Source organism: Hippoglossus hippoglossus, chromosome 12 (genome assembly GCF_009819705.1).
Source record: "Hippoglossus hippoglossus isolate fHipHip1 chromosome 12, fHipHip1.pri, whole genome shotgun sequence".
In the NCBI taxonomy this organism is placed as follows: Eukaryota; Metazoa; Chordata; class Actinopteri; order Pleuronectiformes; family Pleuronectidae; genus Hippoglossus; species Hippoglossus hippoglossus.
Window position 1 is genome coordinate 5,645,244 of NC_047162.1, and position 17,612 is coordinate 5,662,855.

Below are 17,612 nucleotides of genomic sequence, written 5' to 3' on the forward strand. Positions count from 1 at the left end.
CTTGTAATGGGATCTCTCAGGAGGGATGTTAATACCAGGGCTGAACAGGGCCACCGAGACAATCTGTCCTTTACACTCAGAAATCATCTCGTTCATCACTCAATGCACAAGCCTTCGTTTAACGTCCTGTCACACTTCAGCCTTTTCAACTCGTTACTGGCACAGTATGAGGTTCAGGGTGTAATTTTACATCAGTGACATAAATACAACATTTCTCACAGCCTGTGGTGCATGTGGCAGTGTTGGTGGGAGTTTTCCTCATGGTTTCATCGTTCTCAGCATGTTGTGACCGAGTCAAGAGGCTGCACTCTAACATGCGTTGGAGCCAGATGAAAACTTAAGTGGAACAAGCTGAAAGGCTCTTAGTTAAACCTCTTTGGGTTAAATGAGGTCTTTGACACATTAATTATTATCAGTTTAAAAGTTGTTTGCACTGTCATCTTTCTTCCTCCTTCCCATGTCAGAATTATTGGGTTGCTGTCTTTGACTCATCCGTTTTTAAAAGCTATCTAACTTTTCTTTTTGTCATTTTTTTTTTGTCTGTTTGTATTTCTTTTTTTTTTTAAATTGCAGATTCCTAAAAGTGTGGGGCTGGCTGAGGAATGGCAGGGCAAGCACGCCTCGGAGATACCACCACGTTCCTCACACGCTCAAAGTGAAAGACGACCCGAGTCTAAAGAGACGACCCATAATATCACATCTCAATTTCCAAAAAATTAACTTTATCAGCACTGTTGCGCTTCCTCTGCTAAACTCTGCAATGTGAAGCAAGGATAAGAGAATTTCATCTAAATTTTAGAGCTCATAACCTTTTACCTTCTTAATAACACCCATTCAGAAGTCACAGACCACAGTACACATCTTCTTTGTGTTGCTTTCAGCAAAGCTTCGCTTCTTAATGTAACTAACTCCGCTTGCACCACGCGCAGTCATGAAATTTGGCTTTTGGCTTCCTCAGACTGAGCGTCACCCCTCTTTTTCCTTACCTTTCCCCCGTTACACACATGGCAGAGGGTGTGGTCAGAGAGAAGATGGAGACCACCAGGAGCCTGCGGACAAAAAACCAGCGGGAGAACCCATGACACCCCTCATCCAGTAGTGTGTGTGTGTGTGTGTGTGTGTGTGTGTGGGGGTCATGAACTCCTCACTCACTCACTCATTGACTTCATAAAGAATCATCCAAGGATCGTCCACCTTCATAAGAGGCTGTAAAAACCTCATTCACTTCCCCCTGCTTCCTTCCCACTAAAGTAACTAAACTCCACATTTGCAGGTTTCACCCACCTGAAAGAACAGGAAGTGAAGGTGCTGATCATCGGTTTCTGTGTCATGTGCTTCTGGTTTGTTTGAGTGACCTGGATGCTTGTATGTTATTTTTAACGGAATTCCAGTTCCAGTATTTTTCAACCTAGGCCCCATATATATATATATATATATATATATATATATATATATATATATATGGCACTTACAAAAACGTTGCCTCCACCAGCAGCTGTGACAGCAGTGGCTACAATGTAATCTTATGGGGCAACTGCGACAGCAACTAAAAGTGCTTTTTTTCACCAATAAAATCTGGAGTCTGGTAACATTTCACATGTCGCTCAACGAGAAGTCCCACTCTGAACTGTGCAGCAGCTCGTTGTCCCTCTCTTCATTTGTGCTTCAGTTTGTAGGAGATTTTCGTCCATATCCTCCAGCTCTAACTTTAACGGGACACTTTGTGGACTGTCGCAGTTGCCCCATAAGATTACATTTAAGCCACTGTCATTGAGTTACGGCTGCCGGCAGAGGTGATCATTTCTACAACGTTTTTGTAAGTACAATGGTTAAAATTCCCCTTTAAGGTGTTGTGTGTCGTAAATGTCCAGTTTACTCCACTCCCACATTCCCAGGACCAGCTGGAGGAAAAAAGAAGTGATGGATGATGTGGTCATTCACCATCACTCTCATCATCCACCGGTCTTCCTGTCTTGTCACTGGTGCTTGTTCTTCTCTCTGACCACACCACCCTAATCACTTCCACGGCCCCTCCTCCCTCCTCAGGCGGCTCAGGCTTACCCTTGGCTGCTTTCAGCCCCATTCCTCCCCTGCCCCTCACCCTCTTTTTTTTTTATTTGCAACAGCTCAGGGGCGTTGTGGTGTGCTGCATGCTTGCCCTGTCGTCCTCCTCGCCCCCCTCTGCTGGTGGCCCGGAGGAGTTGGTACTGGGCGTGTTTGGTCAAGCTTATGCGCCCCCTCCAGCCTTTCTGTTCAGTTAACCCTCATTGCCTGGTCGTACTGTTTCAATAACCTGGATGCTACTGTTTGGGTTCGGTGCCTGTGGTTTTTTAAAATGTCTTTTCTGTTGTTGGTTCAGAAAGCATGTTTCCCCTGTTTGTTTGTTTTTTAACAGCGAGTGAGTGATCACCTCCTCCACAGTTAAATCTCAAAACTGCAACAAGGACCTGAATTATTTTTCTGAATGATCTTATGCATAGATAGTTCATGAAAGTCTTGTGCATTTGTTTGACAGTCCAGTATGTATGTAAAAAATGTTAGTATTGTATGTTTTCGATCAGAGTGTCTAACACAAGTTGTTAGTTTACAGTTGATCACCTTGTGCTTGGTCCAAGCAGCAGTCAACCCAAAAAAGAAAAAGAAGAAGTTATGATTTACACCTGATGTGTTTTTAGGATGGCCCGCCTACTGCCTATTCTACTGTATATGAAAATATACTGTGATTCATCTTCCTGTGAACTTGTGACTGAAGTGTGACAGAAATCACCTGTTTCGGGGCTTTTCACCCGTTTTACGTTCGCCCACTGCGAGAGAGAATGATGCAGATGTTTCCTGTGATGTGGCGAAAGGATCAAGATGTGATTTATCTCAAAAGTCTCGGGGGCAAATTTCAAGACTTTTTTTTTTTTATATAATCACGAGGAATTATGCCCACCCCTCCAACCCCCCTTCCTGCTCAACGGCACATAATGTATGTGATTTTTAAGATTTCTGTTTTATAATTTTATTGATCTTAAGTTGAGATTCTGCTTTCCTGGTTTTATTTTAAGCTGGAAATTATTGTTGTAGCTTTCTTTTTTCTCTCTGCCTGAACGGGACTAAAATCCCTTTTAACTGCAAATATAACGTAACAGTTGCGTTGCTTGTCTTTTTTTTTTTCTTTGGATGAAGCCATTTGCTGAATATTCATCTGATGCAGAATATTATGAACACTTCCCAACAACGATGAGTGATGGACACAGACAGTTTGGACTCTTGATGGAAGGAAAGATCAAAGCCCTGCTGAAGCTTAAAAATAAAAAATACCATGTTCGCTTTTTTCGCCACCCGTCTCAAAAACGTCAAGATATCAAACACTTGCGTCGTATTATTTTTCTGAGTGAAACATGACAATATAAACCTGACGAGGTAAAGACCACCACTTCAACGGCAGCAATAGTTTTATAATGTCTGCCTGTGCTCTACGACAAGACCACCACAAACCTTTCAGTTGACGCCCCTGAATAACCGCCTGTACAGAGGAAATGGCGCGATGGAATTAGAGAGAGTATATATGAATATATAAATAAAGTTTAAAAAGGACAAACATCTATTTTAACTATTGGAGAGTCTTGCCATGACTTCTGCTTTGCAAAGTAAGACTTCTTTTTCCTTTGTGAGGTCTACCAAATGGTGTGTTTTGCACTTTTTCGTTTGTGTTCCATTTGGTAGCCCATGCTTGTGTTTTGGAGCACTGAATACTTTGTATTGTGTTTACTGTGCCAATTAAATATGCCTGGAAAGTAAATGAGTTGGGGCTTTTCTTCTTCCTCTGGGGAGTCGGACTCAATCACGAGCCACATGCAAACGCCCACACTGTCGATCATCAATAACAACAGCTCTAATTATCCAATATAACTACTCTGTTTATGAGATCGCACTACATATGTTTACAGCAGTAATGCCGGTTATGATTTATGACTTTTAATCATAATACTTAATTAAGTGGATGTTATGCTCGCCACAATAGAACCACCTCCTCGTGTCATAACAAAACTGCAAATTATATTATTTCTGTGGTCAGAATCTTGGTCATGTCATTTATTTGTATCAATATATTTATTTATTTAGTCAATAAAGTAACATTTTTGTTTTGACAGCTCAAGATGATGTCTCTAAATTTATTTTGAGACTGACCAATGATCCTAAACTCAAAGACAAATCATTTAGAATAAAAAATATACGTAAAGAGGAAATCAGGAAATCTTCACATTTGAGAATTTGCTTGATTGATAATTTTATCAACAAGCTCTTGCTTCTTAATTTTCTAAATGCTTAATTTGTCGCCCAAGGTGGCAGTTCAAAGCAAGCTGGAGAGCAAACAAAAGATCATTGACAAATCATCTACACATGTAAAAGACAAGACTAAACACTGGCAAATTAAAACATTAATATCTGTAGATATCTGAAAAAGGAACCAACGCATCAATCTGCGATTAGGGCAAGGCAAGGAATGAAGAAAAGTGGGAACGCTAGAATCAACATAAACTTCAAAGTGTTGTAACGCCCAGATCAGAGCAAGACTTTCTTTTTCAATAACAGAATATTTGATTTGGTATGAATTGAACTTTCTGGAGAAAAAACTCACAGGGCGCTCAACCCCATCACTGTCACCCTGAAACAATTTAGCATCTGCTCAGAGGAAAATGAAAAATATTTATGACCGTAAGGCCAAGACTCGCAACTTCAGTCCAGGTGACCAGGTTCTGGCTTTGTTACCACTAGTGTGTTCACCGTTTCAAGCCAAATTCCACGGCCCTTTTACAGTTTTGCGCAAGTTGTCTGAGCAGAATTACCTGCTGTCTACGCCAAAACGTAGAAAGTCAACTCAGCTCTGCCATGTAAATCTCTTAAAGCCTTATTATACTCGTGAGTCGCCATTTTGTGAGAGTGTGCCGCAACACACTGTGAAACCTGTGCTAATGACACACACTGTTGGTAGACGCTCACCTGCTGCTGAGATGTCTGTACAGGAGGAAGATGGTGTGGTTCCACCCGATGAAAGCCGGCTGCGTGGTCGTTTGAAAAATTCAGAGTCACTACGTGATTTGGGATCGGTATTTGGCCATTTGTCCTGTGAACGGTCTGCTGAGTTGTCTGTTTTGCTCAACAACTATATGTGTTTGTTTAATGATGTTCCAACTTGTACACACTTGTTGGAGCATGACATTGATGTAGGTGATGCACAACCAGTCCACCAGAGGTTTTACAGGATATCTCAGGAAAAAAACGTAAGGTAATGGAAAAAGAAATAGAGTACATGCTAGACAATCGCATTGCTCAACCGTCAGCTTCCAGCTGGGCGTCTCCGTGCTTGCTTGTGGATAAATCAGATAAAAGTCCCCGGTTCTGTACTGACTACCGTAAAGTAAATGGTGTAACAAAACCTGATGCTTATCCACTGCCACGCATGGAAGACTGTGTAGATCAGGTTGGTTCAGCTAATTTTGTTAGCAAATTTGATCTGCTCAGAGGATATTGGCAAGTACCGCTGTCCCAGAGAGGGAGAGAGATCTCTGCTTTTATTACCCCATTTGGACTGTTTTCCTATTCCGTGATGAGTTTTGGATTGAGGAATGCACCGGCAACTTTCCAGCGCCTTATGAACATGGTAGTGTCTGGGCTGGAGGGGTGTGCTGTGTATCTTGATGATGTGGTGATTTATAGTGATACCTGGGAAGATCATGTCTGCCAAATTAAAAGGCTATTTGACCGCTTGCGTGACGCCAACCTAACTGTCAACTTGGCAAAGTGTGAGTTTGCCAAGGCCACTGTTACCTATCTGGGTAAAGTGGTAGGGCAAGGGCAAGTGCGGCCTATTCAGGCAATGGTATTTGCAATTAAAAACTATCCAGTGCCGACCACCAAGAAGGAGCTCATGCGTTTTTTGGGCTTGGTGGGATACTACCGAAGTTTTTGCAGGAACTTCTCTTCTGTTGTTGCTCCTTTAACAGATCTGTTGAAGGCTAGAGCCAAATATATCTGGTCAGGTTCCTGCCAACAAGCCTTCGATAATGTAAGAACTGTTCTGTGCTCACCCCCTGTTCTCATGGCACCCTGCATGAACCGTCCTTTTGCCTTGCAGGTGGATGCGAGTGACGTAGGTGCAGGTGCTGTGTTGTTTCAGGGTGACAGTGATGGGGTTGAGCGCCCTGTGAGTTTTTTCTCCAGAAAGTTCAATTCATACCAAATCAATTATTCTGTTATTGAAAAAGAAAGTCTTGCTCTGATCTGGGCGTTACAACACTTTGAAGTTTATGTTGATTCTAGCGTTCCCATTTTGATATACACTGACCACAATCCCATTACTTTTCTTCATTCCTTGCCTTGCCCTAATCGCAGATTGATGCGTTGGTTCCTTTTTCTGCAGTCCTACTGTTTGGATATTCGTCACATCACGGGCTCTGAGAACATTGTGGCGGATGCATTGTCTCGAGCGCCTTGCTCTTGAGTATTTTACAGTTGTCTTCTCAGTCAACTATTTGTCTCCTCTGCCTCGCTTAAAAGTGCTTCTCCAGACGTCGGGAGTTGCTGGGTGGCAGGGAGCAGAGTGAGGGGACTATAGAGGTGAGTATTGTAAACTACAAAATAGAGTCAAATTGTTAGGGAAATTAGTTTGTAATATTAATTGGAGCTATTTGAGAAATGATATACCCTGATGGTATTGTTGGTATTACCAAAAAAAAAAACATTGGTATGTTATGTGTATGTATGTCGGGATTCCCGGTGGGAACCCCTCTCTTATGGGGGGGGGGGGAGGTGACGACCCCTTCCCCCCTCGCCTGGACACTAGGTGTCCCTGTTCTCTTTTCCCCTGAGCTGTAGGTGGAGGTGACGTCAGTGTTAATCAGTGCACACCTCGGCCAGGTGTGCTGTGCCCTTTTAAAAGGCCTTGCCACGTTCATTGCTGGGTCTTGCGCTCTTGGCGGGACGAGGTTGGCTCTCCCTGACTCCTGACTGCAGCATCCTTTTCGGTTTTTGTTCTTGGACACACATTGTGTTGTTGATTATAATTTATTTTGTTAATAAACATCTGAAAGAGCAACAGTCCACTCGTGTCATCTCCCTCCTTGTCACAATCTTTGAGCCGGGCTGTGACACATGGGACAAATGGGCTTTTTCTGTTTAACACAAATCTAAGAGGGTGCATTAGTGAGTCATGAAATTGGATTTTATTCTGAAAGCATCATCAGTCAGAAACTTCAACAGTGGACAAACCAGTTTTGGATGTTTCTTCCTTTGGCCACTAGGGGGTAGGCATGTTCCATCTAAATCTGGTAATTTGGTGAAAAGGAGTTTCCAACAGAACCCTCTGTTCTTCTTTTCTTTTTCTGTTGAGTGCTTTTTGAACATGATAAAACTTTCACAGGTGGTTGTTGAATAACAGAAACTATCTTTGCTCCACAGAGCTGCAGCTGTGATCAGTCCCTTCAAACAAACACACTTTAAACAGCCTGATTGGCCTCTGCTCACTACCCTAACCCTCCCTTTCAAACATGAGTCTGAACTTTGTAATGGGTTGACAGGGACAACCCATCAATTTATATAATTCACGAGAGTTAGCCTGGAATAACTGAAATATCACCTGTTCAAATAAAGCAGAGGCAAAATGCAGACATTAATGTAAATCAGGTCTGAAATGCCAAAAGAGACAAGTGGTATTCCGTCAGAGGGATAGAGAATTTAAAAATAAGACGACAACTGCAACAAGCATGTAAACTAGATTCAAACTGGCAAAATAAGATGAAACCACAGCATCACAAGGTACAACTGACTTTGTATTCCTATGTGAACGTTTCATCCCGAAGCAACAACCCACTTCTATGAGAGGCCACTGCTCTCACCCTCACTGGAGAGACTGAATCAAAGCAGCCTTAGACAAATCCTCCTTCTGTCTGTAGGCCCACGTGCTTTGTGTTTTATTAAAGCCTGTGGAAATCTACACTCTGTACGTTGTTTGATTGCTGCTAACTTGTCATCTCTGTAGCTCCGCAGACTTCACACATCTTGGCCACATCTGTCTTGTGAGAGATTTTAAACTCAATGAGATCTTTACCTGGTTACAGAAATGTTCATGGGGTTAACTATTCTAATGTTCAAGGTTTGTTTCGTAAACCAAACTAATGATCCTCTGCCATGGCAGCACATTCAAATGACTTTAGTTCGTCGTACACTTATAAGCCTTCTTCTGTAAAAGCTTCTCATTAATTTAGTCTCATTAGCTCCTGTGACTAACAGCAGCTCAGGGTTATTGTGTGATTCTCTGGGTGTTGGAGGGCAGAGGGCAGGCATCAGGTCATGTGAACATGGAGGTTCATATGTCTGAACAACTTGCTGACAGTGTGAAGGAGGAAGACACTGAACTCAGTTCACCTGCAGTGAGTGTGACAGGAGCCTGATGGTTCTGACTGATGTTCCATCTCCATGTTAAAAAAAGATAAGAGCAGTTCTCTTTTTAGCCATGCTGCCATGTTAGGGATGGTAATGTCTGATTGTTTCCACCACACTAATCTGTCCCAACAACGACTGGACAGATGAGTGCAAAACGTATTCACCTTCATGGTCCCAGATGATCTATCCGAATGTTTTTATCCATAAAATATCTATATTGCAAATCCTTTACTGTAAAACTGGATCCCAGCTGACTGGGTGAAAGGTGGGGGTACACCCTGGTCAGGTACGTCACAGTACGTCACACGCATAGACTCAAACATTCACACTTGCGTTTAAACCTATGGGGTCAATTTAAAGTCTCTCTTTAACCTAACCCCGATCTGCATGTCTTTGGATTGTGGGAGGAAGCCAGAGAAGACCCACCCAGACACGTGGAGAACATGCAAACTCCACACACAAAGAACCTGGATTCAAACCTTCTCCACAGCTGTTGGATGGAGTGTGATGTGTAATTAGGTGCAGATATTTTTGTTCTTAGAATGAATTGTAATGTCATCGGATTAAAATTTCAACATGAGTTAGTGTTACTCTTGTTTGTTCATACATCTCTGCACAGTTTCTACAAATCCGTCCATGATTTTGCTCAATGTCTGTTTTATTTTGTTAAAAAACTGCATCATTTTGACTTGTGATTATAGGGAAGCTCATTTCTACCACTTTGTTAAAATGTATTATAAAGATTAAATTTATCAAAATAACGAGTTAGTATTTAAAAATAATGACTTACGATCTCATCATTTTGATTTAGCATTCATCTTTTTTTCCTTTCAATGGCAGAAATGCATTTCCATAGATTTGACCCTGCTCTTGAGATGTAACATTTTATTGAACTGTTTTCTGCTCCACGATTAAATAAATAGTAACTGTGAACAGCTGATATGTTGGCTTGCACGAGTCCTCTGCCTTCCTCCGTGCAGATGGGAACGACATTATTGCCACATGACGTGGCCTAAAGTTACAGATTCCCTTCACTCTGAAATCCACAAAATCCAAAAGAGATTCAATTGTGACTTTAACACCACTTTCCTGGGGCCTAATGATACGATTTAAGACTCTTGACAAAGCCAAAGTAAAAAGATCTCAGGTGAACCAGCAGCAAATTCAAGAAGTCCATAAAATTATCATGATTCAATTTTCACTGCTTTGAAAAAAGACAATTTATAAATATTTTCAAATGTTATCAAAAAGGTCAAATTTGCATCAGCTTTTACTCTCATGGTTAAATCATCTTCCGCAGAGAATGGAGTAAACACTGTCTGCTACTGTGGCCATGTTTTTTCCCTGAATCAATAAATTCTGTGGCCTGTTTGAAAGGTTTTGTAATGGGGTTTTTTGGCCTGTGGTCACAGTGTGTTCTACCTGCTGCTTTCAGCCTGTTCCATTACTGCTGTGTTCCTGCGGCCTGATGAGGAAAGCACACCTCTGGAGATCAGCCCAGTCCGTCCCGTCATTAATTTGGGTGCTGCTGCCAAACACATCCAGGCTCTCACCTCGTGCCCTGTACGTGTGTGTGCGTGTTTAAGCAGCTACGCAACTTGCTTTGTTGTTGTGGATTAAGAGTCTTGTAATTTATTTTTAAACACTTTTAAACCTTTCTTTGTGAGTGTAGCCATTTATATCTTAACTTCCTGTGAGTACACACTAGTAGAGGAAGTACTTGAACATCTTACTTCACTAAAAGTACGAATAAAATCGACAGATACTGTACAAATGTACTCAAACTGTAAAAGTTTGCCAGAAGAGCCTGAGGGCCTCATGGACCTCTTTCCCTCTGTTTTCTGAAGAAGATCCAGCATGGACACGGTGCAGGTGTGCACAATGAGCAACATTATTATTCACAGTCTTTGTAATGGCAACGTCAAAATCAAGCCTGGAATGAGTAAACATCTTTCAATGCTGAACAGCACTCAGCTGCTGGCCGGCTGCAGCCCGAAGACATTTCTCAAAGGCCAAAATATGTCCAATCTAGAACGTATGTGGAAAAAGGAAAAGACAGAAACCACCGGTTAACAAGAGACACAGTGACTCGTCCACCCCCCGGACGCCTGCTAAGCTCCATGTCACAGTTACAGACAGACAAGCCATTAATAGGCCGCACTTTAATTTTAGACACAATGGCACACAGAGAAGCAGAAACCACAGACGGTTTGCCCGTGAAACAAAGAAGGAAAGCAAGGAAAAGGAAGAATGTGCTAAAAAAAAAAAGAGGTCAGAGAGAAGCTGGTTCTTGCATTTGGATCAGATATTCTGTCAGCGGGCTGAGCTGTGATAATATACTTGAGCTGTGGCTCCAGTTTTTCTGAAATATGCTGCACTATATTACTATTTAGCAAGAAGGGCAACAAAGTAGACTAGTTACTCTGCCGTCTGCCAGGGAGCGTCCGTGAAGAGATTCCAGACTCATCCATTAAAATGATCCTGATATGTGGGTTTTCTGTGTTGACACGGTGAAAATATTTTTCATACATGTCTAATATCTCGTATTTTCACATAAGGAGAAGTATAAAAATATGTCAAATTATTCCAAGTGACATAAATGAGGAGGTTCCCGGAATATTTTCCGTCTTGTAGGGGGGTCCTTTGAGAAAAAACGCTTTAAAACCTCTGCTCCATCTCTCATCTATATTTTTAAAAAAGCATAAAAGACGAAGAACTCTGGTGCAGAAAGGAGAAAATGAGCCCCGAGTTGCTTTGACAGAGCTCTTGTGTTGATTCAGGGCACCTACCGACTCCAGCAGTCATAATTTTCTCGGAGCTGAAACAGCAGGAGGTTAAAGCACCACTGATGTGTGCTATAAGTTTACACTGGGCCCGGGGGCGTGTCGGCAGATACTTCACTTTCCCCACAGCGAGCCCCGGCTGCATGCTACAGCCACACAGCTCTGCTCTTTAATTAGCTGCTGCTAATTACAGACAAAGGCATGCAACTGCGGGTCAGAGACCATAAAACAATCACAGAAAATCTCCCTCCGCTCCGAGTGCACTCTCACTTTCCTTTCCTTGCCTTTTGTCCGTCTCCCCAGGCATCAGCAAAAAAAAAAATGATGATGATGGAACCTATTTATTCTCTGGTGCAGTAGTGGAAAATATGCTGCCGCTGAGTGGGGGAAAATTTCAGCTCCCAACCAGAGTGGCAAACCGAGCGCTGCTGCATTCATGCTCATATGTAATTTTATGTATTTCTCCAATCAAGTGAAGTGGCCATTCTAAATCTGCCTGTTCTCTTGTCCTGTGTTGATGCTCGGGAGCTACTTCAGAATTGATCCTTGTAGTGAGACAGTCCTCAAACGGTTCTACAACAAACTGTCACTTTTTATTCTTTGTGTGCTGAGCTTTTTATAAACAGTCTATGTTGCAGAGTGAAGTTAGAAAAAAAATCCTCATTATCCTACCGGGTTTATCTGCAATGAGGATTTTATAGTCACTGTCACTGTCAAATGAAAACTGAATTTGCTTTATTACCGTTCACGTGTGTGGTTTATATCTAACTTTGAATGATTTACTGAATTGTTAAACAATCTGGAGACGCAACTTCACAACTTTCCAGAATAAAAGCTTTGGAATTAATCTCGATATAAAGCATTTCAGTTACAACACGCTAAAGAGAAGTGATTCTTTGAATTTTGGCGTCATGATGGAGATCAGCACCCAAGACGCCTGAGAGTTGGTGAAATAAAAATAATTAGATGATCAAAAATGATGTGGCTGGACAGATATTGTTGTTGGATGGTTGCAGGTTACCAGTTGCCAAGCAGTCCGCAGACTGAAGGTACACTGCCTCGCCCGCTGACTGCTACAGAGTGCTGGTCGGCTTTTATTAACATTTTATTAATTTTGAATGTATCGCGTGTCCAAATTACACCAACATTGACACCGCACTTCCCCGGGCCATTAAGAATACACAGGCCAAGTGAGAAGCCAATTACATGAAAGGTTCATGACATATGGTATAGGTTCTACATACAGTCAGACGTTTGTGATATTAGTAGGTAGGTTTCTCTAAATGGTCTGAATGCACTCTGGGAACAGAAGCTTGTTCTTTGGACGATATGGTAAACATCACATTAATGGAAGGAAACCAAAGGAGACAAAGCCTCTGACGCAGTGATCCAAAATATGCCCACATGCTGTAGGTTTTCAGAAAAAAGCAGTAACCTGATGATCTCCATATTTCCACTTGTGGCTCAATGAGTGTTTAAGTCCTCTCTTCGTGTGGTTTTGGAAACATGTGCTCGGGAGTTCCTGTGAGAACGCAGGCAACAGCGAGCGAGCAAGCCGTCACCCTTTAAAAAGACAACCCCCAACACTTGTTAAAAAAAAAGTAAAACAACACCGGCCAACAATGAAATTCCTCCACTGACCTCTCCACCTTGAATTGTAATTTGGTTTCAACAGTGGCTCCGAGCCACATGGACAGATTGCAGTGTGACATTTTTACCGGAGGGATGGTTCATTTGGAGCTCAGTGTCATCATCCTGTTTTTAGATCCCACAATAAATCATACTCACACACACACACACACACACACACACGTGAGCACGCGCAGCTAAGGAAAATGTCATTTGGAAACAGACCTATTCACAGTGAATGCCACAGCGTATGAGTGTAAGGAATGCCTTCACCGCAGGACAAAGGAACGTCTGTTGCCCCGGCCGCTCTTTGTAATCTTTGGACAATTTCATAAAAGCCTTTTTCTGCCCGGTGTGACTGCAGCTGCGGCAAACGTCCAGACCGTTCGACCACCTCTGACTCCGAGCAGCCGGACCGCAGAAAACTCATCTCGCAAACCAGAGATGGTCCGACTGCGCTCACATGGAGCAAAGCAATGAACCCACGGATCCTCCCCCAAACCATCAAAACCAAGGACATGGATACATGAAGACAGGCAGAACCCTAATGGATGAGGCTTGTAAACAAACCATCATCCGTTCCTCCATGACAGTTTACTTTACGTCACATGGACCACAGTTTTTTTTTTTCTTAATTGCTTTGGACTACTTCAGTTCACCCATGTATTCTGCTTCTAAATCGTGTAGATACTAATTAGAATTTGGTGGTCAAATCCAGACAAATATTCTTTATTTTCCCCATGGGGAAATTCTTCTTGGGCCAAAGTGCTTCAGCATCTTCAGAACAGAGGTCAAAGTCACTGTGACCTTACAAAACACATTTCTAGTCACAAACAGGACTTGGCCTCAAAGATGAAGGGATTAGATTTTGGTGGTCAAATATGACCTCATCCTTTGTGAATGTTGATTTATCAGGAACACTTTTTTACATCTTGCACAAACGTTCACTTGGACTCAAGGATGACCTGATTGGAATTTGGAAAGATCAAAAGGGTCAAAGTTACTGTAAACGCCTCGTAAACAAATTATCTTTAGGACTTCTTAAGATAATCTGTTGAAATTTGGCACAAATGTTCACTTAGACTCATAGATAGATGTAGAAGGCAACTGCATTGGCCAGCGGAGGCATACATTCTAGTTAATAGATTAGGTTAATAGGAAGTTAACAAGCCTATATTCCAATATTCCAATATTCAGGAGTCCTATGAGAAATTAGATTACAAATTAGTCAAAATGAGCTTTTAAAAAGCTTTTAATGAATGACCAAGGATTGTTAAGAGACAGTACACTGCATTAAACCTGGATGCCGGTCCAGCTTTTAACGAAGTCTCTGTGTACAACTGAGAAATGGCCTTTAATTAACAGGTCTTGTCACCAGTGAAGTCCCAGCGCGCCTGTAGGACGGCAGATCTCATTTCTTCCAGTTAAATCACGAGGTGACTCTTACCTCGGGCTGGTCTCACATCTAAACTGACAATTCATCACAGAAAGGACTCCCCAAGCTCGACTAATGAAAATCTGCCTAAAACCAGTACACACATTTAAATGAGCGATCAGTACTGTTTTTCTCCTCTCCGTCTGTGGAGAGTCAAAGTTGGCTTTGGTCATACCTTTGGCTCCTCCTCCTCTATTCCACCATTCACCAAATTGGCAACACTCTTCTACTCCTACAACATTATTCTTCTTGCTCCACTATGTTCGCAAGCTACTTGCTAACACAACTCTCTGAAACGGTGGATGATGCAGTTTGTTGACAAGAAAAACATTTCGCTAAAACCCTCCATAGACCACAGACTGATATTTGTAGGGCGACCTGGCAGTTATGGAACACATTAGAAGATGGAGGCTCGTCCAGGGTGCCCTATTAAAAGTGGGCAGGCCTGGACCCAAAATACCCATCCATGTCACTGTGTGTGTTATGGTGCCTAATGTCATCAAACCTAATATAGATGCAGTATTTGTGTGACCATAATAACTCTTACTCAAAGGCAAACATACTGTAAACTCACAGACTGTAAACTCCAATGTTGTTTGCTTTTGGAGCCATATTCAACTCACTGTACATTCTGTACAATCTTATTTCCAAAGTTGGGAAGTCGTTCTTCGGACTTCAGTGTATGTTTATGTGCTATGAACTCAATGTGGAAAAAAACATGGCCGCCATTAACAAAATGTGTTGTATTTATGTATTTAGAGTGTTTAAACAACATATTGACAAATCCTTCCAATTTTTGCATAATAACAGAGGGAAAAGAAAAGATGTAACGGGCATAAATATTGACAAGTATGCAGATTCAATAAAATAAATGGGTATATTGGCAAAACAGTTTGGCTTTAGGTGCTTGTGAGAGATGGACATGCAGATTGCAAGTGACTAAAGTGTAACCTTTGACATAAGAAGCTGCTAATTAGACCCCATTGTAAAATTAAGTTAATTAGCTAGAATTTTTGTCCGACCTCGTCCAGCGCTGCAAAACGTCACCAGGTCACGTGACCTTAAACCATCGCGGGAGGGAGCCGCCTGCAGTCAGACAGATGTTCTCCTCCAGCTGCAGCACCTTGGGGCCGCCTCTGTAACTTCACAACTCTGCTCTGATTGGCTGAAGGCTTCAGTGACATGTGAACGCAAATGTCTCTGGTAAAAAGTCCGTAGAACGTCCGAAGGAGCCGATGTGAAAACAAAGCAGGAGATCCTCTGTGTGTGATGATGATTTTAACATGTGACAGACGCAAAAATGAAAAACAAACCATGAAAACAAATATATCAGGATGAAATTGCGGAGCCATACTCGTACAAGACACCAACAAAGATGTCAAGAGAGCTTTAGGTGATGCGGGCCAACGCCTATGTTGACACGCTGTAAACATAAACACGTGATCTTCGCAGCGGAACTAATACGGTACGTCCTGCTGCTGCACCAACCATCACCTGAACGCTGCAGAGATTTCTGTGTTGTTGTGAACAAGAGTGGACAATCTCCTGCTGCGTTGTGGGAAAGGTAAACTCCAGACCCAACTCTCCACACGTCCTCCAGAGGTCATGTCTGAAAAAGGCTATAGATTGACCCTTGTTATTGGTTGATTTATTTGTCTGACCTCTCACTCAGCATCCTTTTGTCATAATTATCAATATAGATGTTCTTCTCCATTCTTATGCAGATGACACATGATTTTATGTAGAAATGTCGATGACAGACACTTTACATACAATATGGCAGCTAAACGACCCTGATCCTTTATTTGAGACACCAACACATAAATGAAAAACCTCTTCACTCTTGATGCAGGTTGCAGTTTTCATCCAGCATTTCCTCTCTGACAATCACATAAAAATAAAAAAAAAGCTAAAATCCAAAACAAGCACTTTTTTTCTCTCCCTTCCATCTGGAAAGCATCTCCAGGATTACGCATTTTGTCTTCTTCACTGACCCAGAAAAATATCATCCGGTGCAAGTACGAGTTTCTGGCTCAGCTTTCCTCTGTGTCAGAAATGTCAAATTCTAGTCAAGATTTAATAGCATTGCGATATTACGCCACAGCTCAGGAAACATGAACACATTTCTCTCCCGTCTCTGCCTTAAGAACTATTTAATCCGAGGGGGACAACAAACAATCCTCCTTGTCTTCCGCCTTCACCTGGCAACAGCAGCCCCGTGTCTGGTTCTCTTCTGTCTTCTCTTCTTTCCTCTTCTCTTATGTCTGGTGGCTTCAGCAGATCAAAACGACATATTCCGCAATAAACAGAGTTTGAGACAAAGTGGCAAAACTCGCAATTTAAATGCTAATTCATGAACGTTCAGCAGGACACCGGATTAGTTTGACAACTGTGAGCCAACATTGCTTTTTTTTTAAATTTAAATCAAGAGCGTAAAGCTTTATCCTTATTTGCCCTTTTCACTGGGATTCAACATGGTGGTGCTGACCCATTAAAAAAAAACAAAAGCATCTCATTGGCTTTGTTCGTGGGAAGGAAATGTTTAAAGAGGCACCCTGAAGATTTTTCTTGCCATCACATAAGGTAATGTTTACATTCACTAGAGGACCCCGCAGAAATGTTGAATAGAGTTCGATGCTCATAAAGGATTTGCAACAGGAGATTTTGTGCATATTTTGGAACCAATTTTGTTTACGTCTGTGATTATTAGCTGGCAGACCTCTTCTTCCTCTCTTGCTATGTTACCTCCACCAACCAATGTAAAAGCAGGAAACCATTAAATTGTCAACAAAATGGAACACACTCTTAAACATTGCTCCAACATTGCTTATAGTAAATAATTTAATTTAAATCTCTCCAAAATACCCTGTTTCAACTCTAGTTTGTCTGTAGAGATCATGGACAAGGAAAGATGGAACAAATCACTCCTGTGTTTACATGGACGACAATATGGCCTTATTTTGAAAATGACATTACTCTGATGTTTACATAAGTTGCAAATTGAATATCGCATTAATATTCTTGTTTTCCATGCTACAGGGTATAGTCTGATTGTGACTCATGTCAACATAACGTCCTGTAGTTGGTAACTGACGTATGTCCCAAAATGGTGTGACAACTCCACATGTCTAAATTCAATTATTGCTTATTCCGTTCAGGTTATTCAGAAAATACTGTTTACATGACAGTGTCTTATTCCGATTGTTGTTTTTCATGTATACACGTCTAACTGTGAAGGTGTTAGTTTAGGAAAGACTAGAGGTTTTAAAGTATCCAATAAACACAACTGGTAACAAGTGTACAATATGAACAGGCAAATACAACTACAATCTCTG

General features: G+C 41.7%; 1 protein-coding gene across 3 annotated transcripts in view; it reads left to right on the forward strand.

The window, feature by feature from the left end:
• LOC117771256 (formin-binding protein 1) overlaps positions 1–3,787 on the forward strand; it is a 62,112-nt gene extending 58,325 nt beyond the window's left edge. For 2 of the 3 annotated variants that reach the window (XM_034601386.1, XM_034601391.1), the window contains exon 20: positions 574–3,787. In XM_034601386.1, the coding sequence (XP_034457277.1) occupies positions 574–581 (8 nt within the window). In that variant the 3' untranslated portion in view covers positions 582–3,787. Of the gene's footprint in view, positions 1–567 lie in introns of all 3 variants that reach the window. The other variant, XM_034601384.1, reaches the window with a different exon arrangement.
• Positions 3,788–17,612: the final 13,825 nt, after the last annotated feature.